Source organism: Gymnodraco acuticeps, unplaced genomic scaffold, assembly GCF_902827175.1.
Source record: "Gymnodraco acuticeps unplaced genomic scaffold, fGymAcu1.1, whole genome shotgun sequence".
Classification (NCBI taxonomy): Eukaryota; Metazoa; Chordata; class Actinopteri; order Perciformes; family Bathydraconidae; genus Gymnodraco; species Gymnodraco acuticeps.
Genome location: NW_022992018.1, coordinates 22,281 through 37,742, shown reverse-complemented (window position 1 = coordinate 37,742; position 15,462 = coordinate 22,281). Strand labels below are relative to the sequence as shown.

General features: G+C 40.1%; 2 protein-coding genes across 2 annotated transcripts in view; one reads left to right on the top strand and one right to left on the bottom strand.

The window, feature by feature from the left end:
- The first annotated feature begins 226 nt into the window (after nucleotides 1–226).
- On the top strand, nucleotides 227–3,928 carry LOC117536530 (phosphoribosyl pyrophosphate synthase-associated protein 2). The gene is made up of 6 exons (XM_034201436.1): nucleotides 227–237; nucleotides 323–378; nucleotides 541–689; nucleotides 799–869; nucleotides 1,019–1,165; nucleotides 1,860–3,928. Exons 3-6 carry the CDS (start codon nucleotides 677–679, stop codon nucleotides 2,016–2,018), a joined length of 390 nt encoding a protein of 129 aa, XP_034057327.1. The 5' UTR covers nucleotides 227–237; nucleotides 323–378; nucleotides 541–676; the 3' UTR covers nucleotides 2,019–3,928.
- Nucleotides 3,929–4,636: 708 nt separating this feature from the next.
- Nucleotides 4,637–15,462, bottom strand: part of LOC117536529 (neurabin-2-like) — a 28,588-nt gene continuing 17,762 nt past the window's right edge. The window contains exons 5-14 of the mRNA XM_034201435.1: nucleotides 14,557–14,689; nucleotides 13,751–13,871; nucleotides 12,557–12,661; nucleotides 12,276–12,411; nucleotides 10,848–10,988; nucleotides 10,353–10,406; nucleotides 10,103–10,234; nucleotides 9,405–9,502; nucleotides 9,221–9,317; nucleotides 4,637–8,699 (exon numbers count right to left, since the gene is read on the bottom strand). Coding sequence (XP_034057326.1) covers nucleotides 8,646–8,699; nucleotides 9,221–9,317; nucleotides 9,405–9,502; nucleotides 10,103–10,234; nucleotides 10,353–10,406; nucleotides 10,848–10,988; nucleotides 12,276–12,411; nucleotides 12,557–12,661; nucleotides 13,751–13,871; nucleotides 14,557–14,689 — 1,071 coding nt within the window. The 3' untranslated portion in view covers nucleotides 4,637–8,645. The remainder of the gene's footprint in view (nucleotides 8,700–9,220; nucleotides 9,318–9,404; nucleotides 9,503–10,102; nucleotides 10,235–10,352; nucleotides 10,407–10,847; nucleotides 10,989–12,275; nucleotides 12,412–12,556; nucleotides 12,662–13,750; nucleotides 13,872–14,556; nucleotides 14,690–15,462) is intronic.

Sequence of the window (15,462 nt, the reverse complement as noted above, 5' to 3'; positions counted from 1 at the left end):
ACACACACACACACACACACACACACACACACACACACACACACACACACACACACACACACACACGCACACACAGAGACAGATAGTGAGGAGGAAGATAATGAAATACATTAAGTAGAAGTACATTAAAAGGAACACACACACACACACACACACACACACACACACACACACACACACACACACACACACACACACAGGAGGAAGTACATTAAGTACAAGTACATCCAGGAGGAGATAATAAAATGAAGGCACTGAACTTTTGAAAATTGTTTGCAAATCTGATTTGTGATCCCTGTCATTATTTTCTTTGTCCCTCCAGATCCCGGACTACAGAAATGCTGTGATCGTGGCCAAATCTCCAGCTTCTGCCAAAAGGTGATCAAATCAGACCGTTTAAGAACATCAGTAGTTTATTCCAATGTACAGTATTTGATTTACATTGAATGTTCACAATGAACCAATCACGATTAACGAAGCCATGTGATACATCCTTTAAATCTTGTATCTAAAGTATTTGAATCCTCTCTCTGTGTTCAGGGCTCAGTCGTTTGCAGAGCGTCTGCGTCTCGGCCTCGCTGTGATTCACGGAGAGGCTCAGGACGCCGAGTCGGACCAGGTGGACGGACGCCACTCCCCCCCCACCGTGAAGACCACCGGGGCCATACACCCCAGCATGGACATCCCACGTAAGGCACACACACACACACACACACACACATTAAGTCCTGTCATCACACTGAGTCATATTCCAGGGAGTAGGGAAGATTTAATATGAACTTTGGTTGGTGTCTGCAGTGTTGATCCCTAAAGAGAAACCCCCCATCACGGTGGTGGGAGACGTAGGAGGACGCATCGCCATCATCGTGGTGAGCGATATTAACGCTTTGTTCTACGACATAAAATACGTCAGTAAAAAGCCCACTGGTGGATTCAAAAACAAAAGTGTCTAAATGAGACGACTAAAAGTCATCACGCCCAAAATTAGCTTGTTTGAGACGTGCGTTTGTTTCCACAGGATGACATCATCGATGACGTGGACAGCTTCGTGGCGGCGGCGGAGACGCTGAAGGAGAGAGGAGCCTACAAGATCTTCGTCATGGCGACACACGGCATCCTGTCCTCCGACGCCCCGCGCCTCATCGAGGAGTCGGCCATCGACGAGGTGAGAGGGATAAATAGTTAACGGAAAAAAAATCTGCCAGGAATTGTGGAACAGCCTTATCTCCTTTCCTTTCCTAAAGGAGATAACAAAGGATGCATTGAATTTCCTTTACTATCATCTAGATCAGTAGTTCCCAACCATTTTTGTCTCTCGATCCCCTTGAGCTGGCCTAATTGCTGTGTGCGCCCCTGCAATCCCCACATGTACCGCTAGGGGTCCCCGTACCCCTGGTTGGGAACCACTGGTCTAGAGCAGCGGTTCCCAACCTTTTCAAATCAGGGCCCACTTAAGAATCTAAAAAATGTTCACGGCCCACATTCAACCATAAACAATACGGAGTCTAAATAAAGTTCTGATTGGTCGATTCAGAACATGTGACACGTTGTTAATCCAGTAGAACAGACTGTAATGACCGTTGCTAAGGAGGATCTAGAAAGAGAAAGGAAATACAAATTCTTAATAATGAAATGTTTCCACATAAATCATGTTTTGCAAATTACTTGCAAGGCCTTTGCGGCCCACTAGGGGGCCACGGCCCACAGGTTGGGAACCGCTGGTTTAGAGAATCAGCTCTTATCGTGGCTGCAGCTCAGAGACTTCCGGGTCATTTTACTCCACTAGAAACCTTCCTGAGAGGGAACGGATATTCAACAACAACTTAACGCTGTGTTTTATTTCCCCCCCCCCCCCCCAGGTGGTCGTCACCAACACGATCCCCCACGAGCCCCAGAAGCTCCAGTGTTCAAAGATCAAAACGGTCGACATCAGCATGATCCTGTCGGAGGCCATCAGGAGGATCCACAACGGAGAGTCCATGTCCTATCTGTTCCGAAACATAGGAGTGGACGACTGAGACACACACACGGAGAGACAGACACGCACAGACTCACACACCAAACAAAAACACACACACAGAGACACACACACACACACAGATGCACAGAGACACACACACATATAGACACACACACACAGATGCACAGAGACACACACACATAGAGACATACAGGCCATTTGCCTTTTCAGATCTGATCAGAGCTGAATGTCAAACACTGAATGAACTCCACACACTTCCTGCTTTTATCATAATATAATAAATGCCAACACTTTTCTTTGAGTGCAGCTAAAAGGGATAGTTCGGAGGTCTGTAAGTGGGGATGTAAGGAGAAGTCATCCATTATCAGGTAATTGTCAAAAACCAGCGGCAGTTTGGAATCAGGAATACTAGCAAAGCAATTTTCTGCAACACTTATTTTAGCTTACTTTAAGGAAAAACCCATCCAAAAAATGAATATCAGCCTAACTGTACGCGCTATTTGGAATATATATAATATAAATACCTCACCCAACCCCACTTTAAAACACTCTAACTATCCTTTTTAATTTAGAAACTCAATGAACACACACTGATCCGTGTCCTTAATGGATTACTGCCTCTCTATACACCTCAGTTTTTTACTCTCGTCTCTTTCTGACTCACATATCCATCTCCATGTGTTTCCATAGACGTTAGTGTGATATCTGTTAGCAGTGAATGTCTCTTTGCAGTACAGTCTCCTTTACTAACAGCATCAGAAAGAGTGCCAGTGCCTTCTGCAGGACACACACACACACACACACACACACACACACACACACACACACACACACACACACACACACACACCTTCACACACCTTCACACTCATAATTAATCCAGACATAATCAGGTGTTCCAGCTAATTAACTCTAGCGCAGGGGTGTCAAACTCAAGGCCCGGGGGCCAAATCCGGCCTGCGACTTCATTTTATGTGGCCCCGCAAGAGCTTAAAAAAAATATGATAAGTTTATTATACGGTTACATGCCGCTTTACAGAAGCTCGTTGCCCATACATGGAGCACAATGCATCTCAAATTTGACTTTTTTTCCAGAATTTAACTTTTTTCCTTCAAAATGTGCCTTTTTTCTCAGAATTTGACTTTTTTTCTCAGAATTTGACTTTTCTTTTTAAATCATTTTGTGACATTCTCACTGAAGAGACTTGCAATTATTTGCTAGACTTCTGCTTTCAGACGAAGTTAATTATGAAGTTATTACCCTATCCGATAATAATCCAATGTAATACATTATTTTATATATATTACATTATTAAATATGTATTTTTTATAAAGTCTTAAAGTTACAACCGGCCCTTTGAGTGCAACCATAATGCGAATGTGGCCCGCAATGAAATTGAGTTTGACACCCCTGCTCTAGCGTATCAGAGTGCATGCTGTTTATGTATGTGGTGTCTGAATGTGCCACTGATATGATTAGCTTAGCCTGCTAGCAGCTAACCGTAGCACGTAGATGCTAACCTGGTGTCAAATCTCATTGCTAACTGGAATTAACACGGGAAATGTTTTATTTTAGTGAATTATATCTGTTACATATATCATTGTGTGCCATCATTTGAATACCTGCTTATGTTTTATATTTAATGCCACAAATGAGCAGCTGGAAGTTGAAGAAACGTAGAAAATAGAGCATTTTTTAAGCAGTTTTTACGCTCCGGGTAGAAGTGCGAGGTCATTTGTTCGTGTGATGAATCCTAAAGAATACAGATTGTTCACACACACACACACTCCTCTGGGTGTTCAAAGAGTCCTGAAGCTGGAAGAGTGAGTCAAACTTTTTCTGATGACTGAAGCAGGTCTTTGTCACTTTACCTGATGTGTTCCCAAAAAACGTTTTGTATTTATTTTCAACACTTAATATGAATAAATATGACCTAAGAAACTAAAGTCTGTTTTATTTGTGTTTATTTTCATTATTATGTGTGGGGCGGTGAGGTAACTACTATTGTGCAATACATACTGAATATAGACTGTGGGTAGATTGATTCTCCAATTTACAGATGTTCCCTAAACGTCTCACATGCAGGAATTATTTTACATAATTTACCTTGACTTTTATTTTGAAAAACTAAAGTATGAAACACATTTTTAAACAGACGGTCTTTTCAGAATCAGAATGGGAGGGATGAAACCCTCTTTGTCACACATGCAGAGCACACAGCATACACAGTGTTCTCTGCATTTAACCCATCCTAGCACCACGACTCTAGTACTAGGAGCAGTGGGCAGCTATTGCACAGCGCCCAGGGAGCAATGGGAGTGGGGGGAGAGGGGTGTCCGGTGCCTTGCTCAAGGGCGGCAGGGCAGGAGGTGAACTGGGACTTGAACGGCTACGGCTCACAGTCCAAGCCCCTACTGACTGAGCCACTGCCGGAAAAAGGTGACGTACCAAACTACAATTTTTTTTGTATCTTTCAACATACTATAGCTATTTTTCATATTTTAAGACATCTTTAAAACCTACTTTCCCCCCCCCCCGCCTCATTCACACTTAAAAAAAGTTAATTATTCAAGAAAACCAATATTTCCCACCTGTTTTAAAGTCCTACACATATTGAAACACAATGAATCAGACGGAGAAATGAATCGACCAGATGTATTTCTTGCCTCTCGGGGCTTTTAATGAGGAGACATGATGGGTAATAATCAGCGAGCAAACACCAGAAGGCTTTGTGAAGGCAGAAGCAGCATTTAAAAGTTAAACTAAAGAAGAAGTCATAACAAGGCAGCGAGGTCACTTCCTGTTCAGATCTACAACCAAAGTGACTTAATGTGGAGATAAAACAACTGTACAGCTCACATTTGGTCCGACAAAGAGATGAAACTGTAATAAAAATACCAAGTTATGGCTGATTTTCATTCCTCTACACAAATGCTGTTTATTTGACCCTGTCCGATAAAGGAGCTTAATGTAAATATACTGCATGTAGTAAACAAATACTTACAAATCATGAAATACTGTGGATTTGCCTCACTCAAACATCATAAATCACTCAACCTGTTCATAGTTTTATGACATATTTCACCATAAATCCAGGAAAAAATACATGAGTCAGTCGAATTCTCATTTTCCTGTTATAATTCCCATACTTTGATCACATTAGCCGCTTTGGATCTAATACACAGTGGGACAGATGCCTTATTTTAAAGGCATAACACACAACACTAAGCCACAGAGTGTGTTGAAGTGACATGTCTGTCAAAGTGTTTCAGTGTTTGTAAGATGACAAACTAAATATGTTTTAATATTAGAAAAGGTCTACAGCCTCTATGAAGGCGGTGCTTTAGTTCGATGCTAATGCTAACATGCTCACAGTGACATGCTGATGTTTACCTTGTTAGTTGACAACATGTGCTAATTAGCATTAATTACAAAGTGTAGCTGAGGCTCATGGGAAGAGTTTGCTGGTAAACCAAACATAATTAGACAAAATGTTGACCAGAGGATGGTGCTAAAAGAAAAGACATGATTTACACAGCCTAATCAAACTGAGTGGTGCAGGAATGAGTCAGCATTTTAGCACTTCCTGTGCCCTGGTCTGGAAGTCAATGGTTTACTGAAGGTGTTTTGGTTGTTACCCTAAAATAAGGTCTGTGGTTAACACAAGTTGAAGAGACTTTGACGTTTTGTTAGGAAATACCCCAATGGTGGATTTAAAAACACAGCTTGCTAACAAGTGTCTGAATGAGGCGACTAAACGTCATCACACCCAACATTAGCCTCCTTTAGCTTAGCGGTGGTGATGTGCAAGTATCATAAACGTTTATTTTCCACAGAGATCATTTTCTAAAATAATACGAAATCACATTGAATACGATTTCCCTGCACCACCCGACTGTTTCCTTATCCAGAATGTTCCATTGATGCAACCAAATCAGAGCTCGCCAGCAAGCTGTATTATCTCGACACAAACTCATAATAATGGTGAACAACAACATTTGAATACACATTGTTTGTTCAATACTTGTGTGTGAACCCTAATTAACTCAGCACCATTTTCCCATCCTCATGCTCATTTGAACCTTTTAAACAACTCCTGGATGATAGTCAAATCAGAATACTTACATTTATAAGGATATTTTACAAACAGAGATTGTACTGCATGAAAACATATATTTCCACGGGAGCATTGAGACGATAACGCATCAGCCAATTTTAAATTAAGAGGCTAAAATAACGCATCTCTGGTGGAATGAATCTTCAAAATCTGACCGTTAGAGCAAGTATTTTTTAACATTTCTGGGTTTTTTCCCCCCACAATTTAATCTGACAAAGGAACTTTGTTGTAAAAAAAACTAATGTTATGCGTCTATACCTGAACCTCCATTGTTTCCAGGAAAAATGTGAAATTAAAATCTGACCTTGATCGACCGTTTGTATTGAACCTCAGGTTAATCTTCTAAAGTCATAATACTGGCACTGGGATTTTCTACTCCTCTCCTAATAATGTTAATAATGTGAAGTGAGTTTACATGCACACTGTTTCCTGATTAATATTGAAGCTCATTTACATTTCTCAGAGGAAAAACTCTCCTGTACGTTAGCATAAAAACAGCCACATTAGCATAACAAAGGACGTTAGCATGGCAATGGCATGACAGAGCTGCGTTAGCATGACAAAGGATGTTAGCATGACAGAGAGCGCTACGTTAGCATGACAGAGCTACGTTAGCATAAAAAAGGACGTTAGCATGACAGAGCTGCGTTAGCACAACAGAGCTACGTTAGCAAAACAAAGCTACTTTAGCCGATGAGCAAAGACAACTACTGATTGAAACTGGAAAAATATATATATCAAAATGGGAACAATTTACTTTATCTTTGAGTATTGACTTTTGTATGTTATGCTTTAAGGAAGTGCGTTTGGTTTGTTTAAATAAAATCAGAAATGCTAACTAGCTTATTTAGCTATGAAGCTATAAGTAGTAGTTTTTTTCAGCAATTGTTTTTTCCACTGTAAATTATCCAATCCATATCTCAATCAATATACTAAAGTAACTCGGTTTAAGCGTCCGTGATGTAAATACTTTTTTTTAAATTATGTTTAATAGATTTTTAAAACTGTACAATATCTGCCTAAAAAATGCAGCATGACTGGATTTTTCACCTGTTTGGCTCTATACTAACTGATGATGCCATTACGAGATGCAGAGGAGCAGTTTTACCTCCAAGAAATGTTTGAGCATCTGACACTGATGAACAAATCCTTAAAATATTCTCAGATGTAATGTAGCTTGGACTCAAATACCTATGCAAGTAAAAAAAGATCCTCATACTACTAATAACAGTGGTGGAAAGTATGTACATTAACTTAAGGGCACATTTAAGGTACTTTGCCAATTTATACTTCTACCTAAAATAAGATGTTTTGTAAAAATTAAATAAGCCAGTTTCTATAAGTATATACTTTTTTGACAGATTTAGAGAGTTCATTTTGTTTTTTTATTTCACTTTTGTATTTTAACAGATTAAGGAATAATTATGTGGCATCAATTAACATTTTTGTAATTTTCCAATATATTTTATAACTTTAGTTATTTTTTTTATTTTTTATTTTTTATTTAAAATGTTGAAATTAATACATTAAATAAATGTAAATGATTAAACTTACTTTACCTACATAACCGTTTCCACCACTGTTCATCTATCCCTAAAATGTTTTCCTGATTCTGGTTTGTTTGGAAACGTTTTCCTGATGTGCATGTGAACCCACACACACAGCGGTTAGTACACACCCAAAGATACACGCCGTTAGAAGCTCTATCAGCATGAGACTACACACACCCTGTTAGCCTTTGATGTCGGTAGAAAAGAGATGATCATTATTTCGTAGTCTTTCTGCTAATTGCACAGGCTAACCCTCCGATATCAGATATTTAAACACTTTTAAATACACGCATTGAATATTTACAGACAGTATTTTCCTCCAATCGCCCGCAGGCTGGAAAATGGGTGGGCGTTTTTCCATTTTTGTCACTAATCTTAAATGTGGCGGCCATCTTGTTTGTAGTTCTTATTACTCGACGATCAGCAGGTGGTGGCTTTTTCCTTTTCTGTGTGTTTTACGACCATGTTTTCACTCCAGAGTGTGTCTTTAAAACATGGCCGTCACTCCATGTGGTTTTATTTTTCCTCCTCGAAAGAATCCAGTCCAATCCCCCCCAAAAAAAAACAAGGAATGGTTCAGCGTTCAAAAGTATAACGACAATCAAAAGTCATTTTTTTGTCCTGTTTTCGTCTGCCCTCTATAAAGCACTTTGTGACGAGCCGGTTCAGTAAAAGCGCCTTTTCTTAAAATAAATGAAACCCAGTAGGAGAAGCCGATATAAATAAAGCACAGAGTGTCGAGTGTGTGTTGCTTTGATTGCCAAGCCAGGAAGACAGACAAGGAGGATTGTGGGTCATTCAGAGGAGCATTCTGGGATTTGTAGTTGACGGACAGGAGATGAGAAGTTGCTTCTTTTCCTTTTTGAATGTCATTCCTGTTATTCTCCCCCCCCCCCACTTCCTGTCCGTGCAGCAGATATTTGATTTCAGTGAAGTTCAGACCGGGTGATGAAGGCAGCGCTCTTCCTCCTCCTCCCCCTCTTCGCAGATGAAGGTCTACGAGGCGTTCGGGGTCTTCAGGGCGTCCACTTTGGTCTCCAAGTCGGTAATCTGTGAAAACAAATAAACATTGATCCTCCTTAGCAACGGTCATTATAGTGCTTAACAGCGGTCTGTGCTACTGTCACATTGACCTCTGCAATGTCCCAATTGACCAATCAGAATCCAGTATTCAACTAAGCCATGTAGTCAAATGAGCTAAGCATTAATGTGTTCATCTTTTTAAATCTGCAGCTGGTAAAGGTGGAGCTAACTTTATTCACTTAATAATGCCAGGTCATATAAAAAAAAATAAATAACAAATATTTGATTAAAAAATGTCTCGTCTATCTTAGTATTACGTAATCATTATACAATATAAAAACCACGAATATATTTTATTGTTTGTATATTGATCTTGTGTTTTCTATAAAATTGTGAACATTATTTACGCGTAGGATTCAAATAAGCCCGGTGACTTTTCCGCCTCTTCCTGCACTTTATATTCTTGTCATCTGTTCTTTGAGTGTTTTTTAATTATCTAAAATAATGAATACTTAAAATACTTCATGACCTCCTCTGATGTTGCTCACCTTCTCGTGCAGGGTGTCGGCCTCCTCTTTGTGCGTCGCCTCGCTCTCCTCTTCGGCTCGACGCTGAGCCGTCTCCTTCTTCAGGAACTCGATCTCTCTGAAAAATAAAAACACATTAAAGTTTCTGTGTGATTTCCTCCTCCTCTCCTACTCCTCTAACGTCTCCTTCCTCCTCTCTCCTTACTTCAGCTGGTACTCTTTGATCAGTCTCTTGGCCTTGCTGTATTTCCTCTCCAGAGTTTGGTACTGAGACTGAGTTTCCTTCAGGTGTTCGTCCACCGCCTGAAAACACACGTGAGATTAATACATCAACTCCCTACAGTATTGATTAAGCGTGAATTGAAATAACATTTTGTTTTCATTGACTTGCTTTCATTCAGGCTCTTTGCTCAAGTTAAAAACCTTACTTTTAGTGAAGGAAAATCAAACAAAGAAATATGCTTTATTGTATGTCTTAAATAAAAAAAGGAATAAAATAATAATATATATAAAAAAAATTATTATCAAAACAATTAATTAAAAAAAAAAGAAATATGATATATATATATATTTAAATGAAAGAGATAACAATTATAAAAAAGAAAATGAACAAATAATACATATAATAATTGAATAATACAAATTATAAAAAATAAATAAATGAGATAAAGTGAATTTCCCTAGGAGTAATAATAGGAAAATTAAAAGGAAAATAAATGTAATAATAATAATTCTAAAATATCTTATCCTTTAATATAGTTTTTTAATAATAATAATCACATTTCTTCCAAATGGTGCAGCCCTACTTAAAGCTTCCCGTTGATCAATTAAGATGTCTAACGATGATAAAGCCTTCCCTTCCTGTTGCCTCTGAGCTCCAGCTGGTTCTCTCTCTGGATTTACCTTACAGAGCGACTGCGCCTCCATCCAGTAACCCTCCAGCTTCTCCATCCTCTCCTTGCTGTCCCGGATGTTCTGCTCCAGCTGAGCTCGCTCCATCCGCCATCGAAGCTTATCCTGCTCCGCATGAGCCAGCTGCAGGAGAGAGAGGAGGGATACATTAGGGAGATGCTGCCTTCAGGGACACCACACAGGGATGCTGCCTTCAGGATCGCAACATTTGTGCATGTAAAAAAAGACCTGACGTTCTCACCTTCCTCTTCAGCAGCTGGATCTCCGCCTGGGTCACTGCGTGTTTGATCTGGAGCTGCAGAGAGAAAGTTAAAACAAAGATTAATACAAATGTAAAAAATAATCCATCAAATCTTGTTAAGACTTGGGAAATATGGCAGTTTATTCTGGGTGTTGTAGTTAAACAAATTCAAATAATTACAACAAGGAAAGGGGGTTTCTAAGAAAAGGTTTTAAGAAAGAAAACCTGAGCTTCTGATATTAAAGTCGTTAATTTATGAGATCTTTTTTTAATATATTCTCTGTGATCGAAGTCGAAAATCTCCAAGACTTTTAGAAAAATATTGTAGTCTGTTTTTCTTAGTCAAGTCATTTACATTTTTTGTCTTTAATCTCAGAAAATGATTGGTATATTTTCATTCAACTACCTTGGTGTTAATACAGTTTCATAGTTAAAAGTGGAATACATCCATAACAGAGTGACATTCAGCATGCATAATGTTAAAGCCACTGTTACCTCTTTGAATTTGTGGGCCAGTTTCTCGGGGTCGAGCTCCACAGGAGACAGCTCCTGGTTCTCCGCCAGGTCGAACACCTCGATGGAGTTTGGAAACACCGGACTCATCTCCTCCTCCTCGTCTGTGGCGTACTCTCCGGTCTGCAGAGAAACACACAGAGGGAACATTCATATTAGAGATATTACGTTTTTTATTATTTGTTAGATATTATTATTGTGAAATGTGTAATGTGTGTCTGACTGGAGTACTGGAATAATATAATATATTCTGTATAAATATTGACATGGTTTTATAACAATTTAAATAATAATAGTTGTAGCACTAACTGCAGTTACTCTCTCTGACCACAAGGTGGAGGTGCTGCACTGAGATTGAAAGAACACACCGACATTTTGGAAATTATTATAGATTTGTGAAATAAATGACATATTGTTCTTGTTTTTAGTAGACATACTCAAATGATCAGGTTTGTGAAAAACACATAATTATTTTTGGTTTAACACTTATGAATGATTTCTTGTTTCATGTGACACACACACAAGGACACACACACACACACACACCATGTATACATCACTTCAGGGGACATTACATTGACTTACATGCATTTCCTGGAGACTTATCCTAACCTTAACCATAACCAACACATGCCTAACCCTAACCCTAACCAAGTCTTCACCCTAACATTAATGATCCCCCTCATGGGGACCTCCATTTTGTCCCCATAAGGGAGGCGAGTCCCCACACATGACTATGTAAACAGATTTAGGTCCCCACAAGTATAGTAATGCTAGACCACACACACACACACACACACACACACACACACACACACACACACACACACACACACACACACACACACACACTTCTAACAGTACATCTTGCCAAATCAAGCGAGAAATTCCTATTTAAAGCCAATAAGATACCTCTATACACACACACACACACACACACACACACACACACACACACACACACACACACTTGTAACAGTACGTCTTGTGATACTATCTTGCCAAATAGTAGAAATACACACTGATCATGTGAACTCAAGCGATAAATTCCTATTTAAAGCCAATAAGACACCTCTACACACACACACACACACACACACACACACACACACACTTTAATGTTCAAAAAGCTCTTTATTTTTCTCATACTGTCTGTGCTGCAGCACCTCTTTTCACCCTCTGTCTGAAACCAGAGCCCAGTCTGCTCTGATTGGTTAGCTGGCCAGCTCTGTTGTGATTGGTCAACCAGCTTAGAGATCACTATGTTCCTAAACTCTGGTATTTTATCCTTTGCAGACCATTTACATTCACAAAAACCTATAGAATGTTATATATTATTATTGTGTCCTGTGTGTGTGTGTGTCCTGTGTGTGTGAGTGTGTGTCTGTGTTTGTGTGAGTGTGTATGTACCTCCTCGTCATCGTCCATGTACTGCTTGTATCTCTGCTCCATCATCTCTCTCTGCCACTTCTCCTGCTCCAGAGTTTGTTGGATCAGCTGAGCGACCTCACTCTGCTCGCCTGGCTTCTCCCGGCCAATCACAAACCTGCAAACACAATTAAGATTCATGTGTCCAATTAACGATCAAAATACACGATAATGAATCAGAGAAAACCAAACTGACTTCATGTGCTGCTGCTGGATAACTTAACAATACATTATATGTCAATATTTGTGTGTTGGATCCCTACTTGACGGTGCCGGTGGTGTTTCGGAGGACGGAGGCAGCGAGACACTGGGTGACGCCAACCAGACTGGTCCCATCGACCTCCACGATGAGATCATTCACCATGATCCTACACACACACACACACACACAAAGACAACAATCCAACATGTGAGAATATAATTGTGCAGGGATGTTGTATTCACCACCGCTAAGCTAAAGGTGGCTAATGTAGGGCTATAGAGGAACTACAGCACGGTCACATGACTTCACGTCACCACCGCTAAGCTAAAGGTGGCTAATGTTGGGCTATAAAGGAACTACAGCACGGTCACATGACTTCACGTCACCACCGCTAAGCTAAAGGTGGCTAATGTTGGGCTATAAAGGAACTACAGCACGGTCACATGACTTCACGTCACCACCGCTAAGCTAAAGGCGGCTAATGTTGGGCTATAAAGGAACTACAGCACGGTCACATGACTTCACGTCACCACCGCTAAGCTAAAGGTGGCTAATGTTGGGTTATAAAGGAACTACAGCACGGTCACATGACTTCACGTCGCCACCGCTAAGCTAAAGGAGGCTAATGTTGGGTTATAAAGGAACTACAGCACGGTCACATGACTTCACGTCACCACCGCTAAGCTAAAGGTGGCTAATGTTGGGCTATAGAGCAACTACAGCACGGTCACATGATTTCACGTCACCACCGCTAAGCTAAAGGTGGCTAATGTTGGGCTATAGAGCAACTACAGCACGGTCACATGATTTCAAGTAACCACCGCTAAGCTAAAGGTGGCTAATGTTGGGCTATAGAGGAACTACAGCACGGTCACATGACTTCACGTCACCACCGCTAAGCTAAAGGTGGCTAATGTTGGGCTATAGAGGAACTACAGCACGGTCACATGACTTCACGTCACCACCGCTAAGCTAAAGGTGGCTAATGTTGGGCGTGATGACGTTTAGTCGTCTCATTTAGACACTTGTTAGCAACCAACCATTTTAAATCCACCAGTTCTGTATTTACTGACGTATTTTATGTCGTAGAATAAAAATCTCTTCAGCTTGTGTTAACCACAGACCTTATTTCAGGATAACAAACAAAAACACGTTCAGAATACCATTGACCTCCAGACCAGGGGACAGGAGGTGATGAAATGCTGAGTCATGGCAGGGTTTAGGACATATATAAAGACTCAGGTGTTCATGTTACCTGCCGTCTCTCTGAGCAGCTCCTCCGTCCGTCACCGTCTTCACAAAGATCCCCAGTTTCTCCAGACCCATATCAGCTCCTGCTCCCATCCCTATTATGCTGATACCCAGACCATCACCGTCTATACACACACACACACACACACACACACACACACACACACACACACACACACACACACACACACACACAGTAAATATCACATTTTCAAATTGTTTACAAAATGTTCCTGCAATTTAAATATTGCACGAGTCCGTGTTGCAATTTTAATAACATGTGAATTAGTTGTGAAGCCTTGATGTCCATACATTTATTTTGTTCCTATCATCACCAGGATTTACATTGTATTTAAGTGCAAATTTGAGGTACTTCTACTTAAATTGAGCATTTTCTTTTCCTGACATTAATATTTAAACTCCACTACGATTCAAAGTGAAATATTGTACTTTTAACTCCACTACATTTATGTTATAGCTAAATTGATTCACACGTTTGCATAAAAACACAAGTTCCACTTAAACTGAAACTGTTCATGTATACATTTGAATTAAATTCTCTTAAAATGAAACATGAATCAGTGTGTTGCCTGTCCTGCTGAGGGAAGCAATCATCGACGGTTCCTGGTTCAACAATTCCATTACGTTCAGAATTACTAGCAGCTAATTAGGCTAATCCGCGCTAACTGTAATCCCATAACGGGATAATGGGTTGTAAGGAGAAGTCCACGAAACCTTGGGAGGTGTGTGTGTGGTGTGTGTGTGTGTGTGTGTGTGTGTGTGTGTGTGTGTGTGTGTGTGTGTGTGTACCTTTCTCCAGCTCCACAGGAAACAGGTCCAGCTTCTCGACTCGTTTCTCCAGCTCGTACTCCGCCGACGCCGCCATCGGGTCGACGTCATCGTTACGCCGGTCGTAGTCCTCGTTAGAGTACGTGGTGAACACCTGCACACAGGAGAGGTCAAAGGTCAGGAGGACTGTCTACAAGAAGAACTGCATTTTTGGATATTAAAAGGGGTCCGTTTTAAAGAAAAACATGGATTTTCTGTGAAGTTTAATTGGTACGTTCACAGGGAAAGAAACACGTACAATAAACTTGATTTTCTGAGATTATAAAGTCATATAGATTTCTCATAATTGTGTGTTTTTTTTGTATTGTTTATTTCATAATTTTTCCACTTTCATTTCAGAGAAAATCTTTTGAACAAATTCGGAAAATCTAAACACACAATGGTTTTTCATTTACCTAAATTAAAGTGGGTCATTAACTCATATTTAATTGGTACATTTAGGAGAAAATAATAGGGATGTAACGATTCCAAAAACTCACGGTACGATAATATCGTGATAAAAAGTCCACGGTACGATATTTATCGCGATATTATTTAATTTCTTTATTAAATAATACATCTGATTTGTACAGCATATTAGTAGGATAGTAGTATTTTAAAGTATCAACAATATAATAATCAGACCCTGCAATAGAATAAATCAAGTTTCACTTTAGTTGTTCAAGTAACTCAACTCTAACTCACTCACTCACTCGCTCACTCACTCACTCACTCACTCACTCACTCGCTCACTCGCTCACGCACTCGCTCACTCACTCCTCACTCACTCACTCGCTCACTCACTCGCTCACTCGCTCACTCACTCGCTCACTCGCTCACTCACTCACTCACTCGCTCACTCGCTCGCTCGCTCACTCACTCACTCTC

Bases quoted from the DNA above. Each gene is read 5' to 3' on its own strand.
- LOC117536530 (XM_034201436.1), top strand. The intron at 870-1,018 runs GTGAGCGATATT...TTGTTTCCACAG, and splicing joins GACGCATCGCCATCATCGTG to GATGACATCATCGATGACGT. The intron at 1,166-1,859 runs GTGAGAGGGATA...CCCCCCCCCCAG, and splicing joins AGGAGTCGGCCATCGACGAG to GTGGTCGTCACCAACACGAT.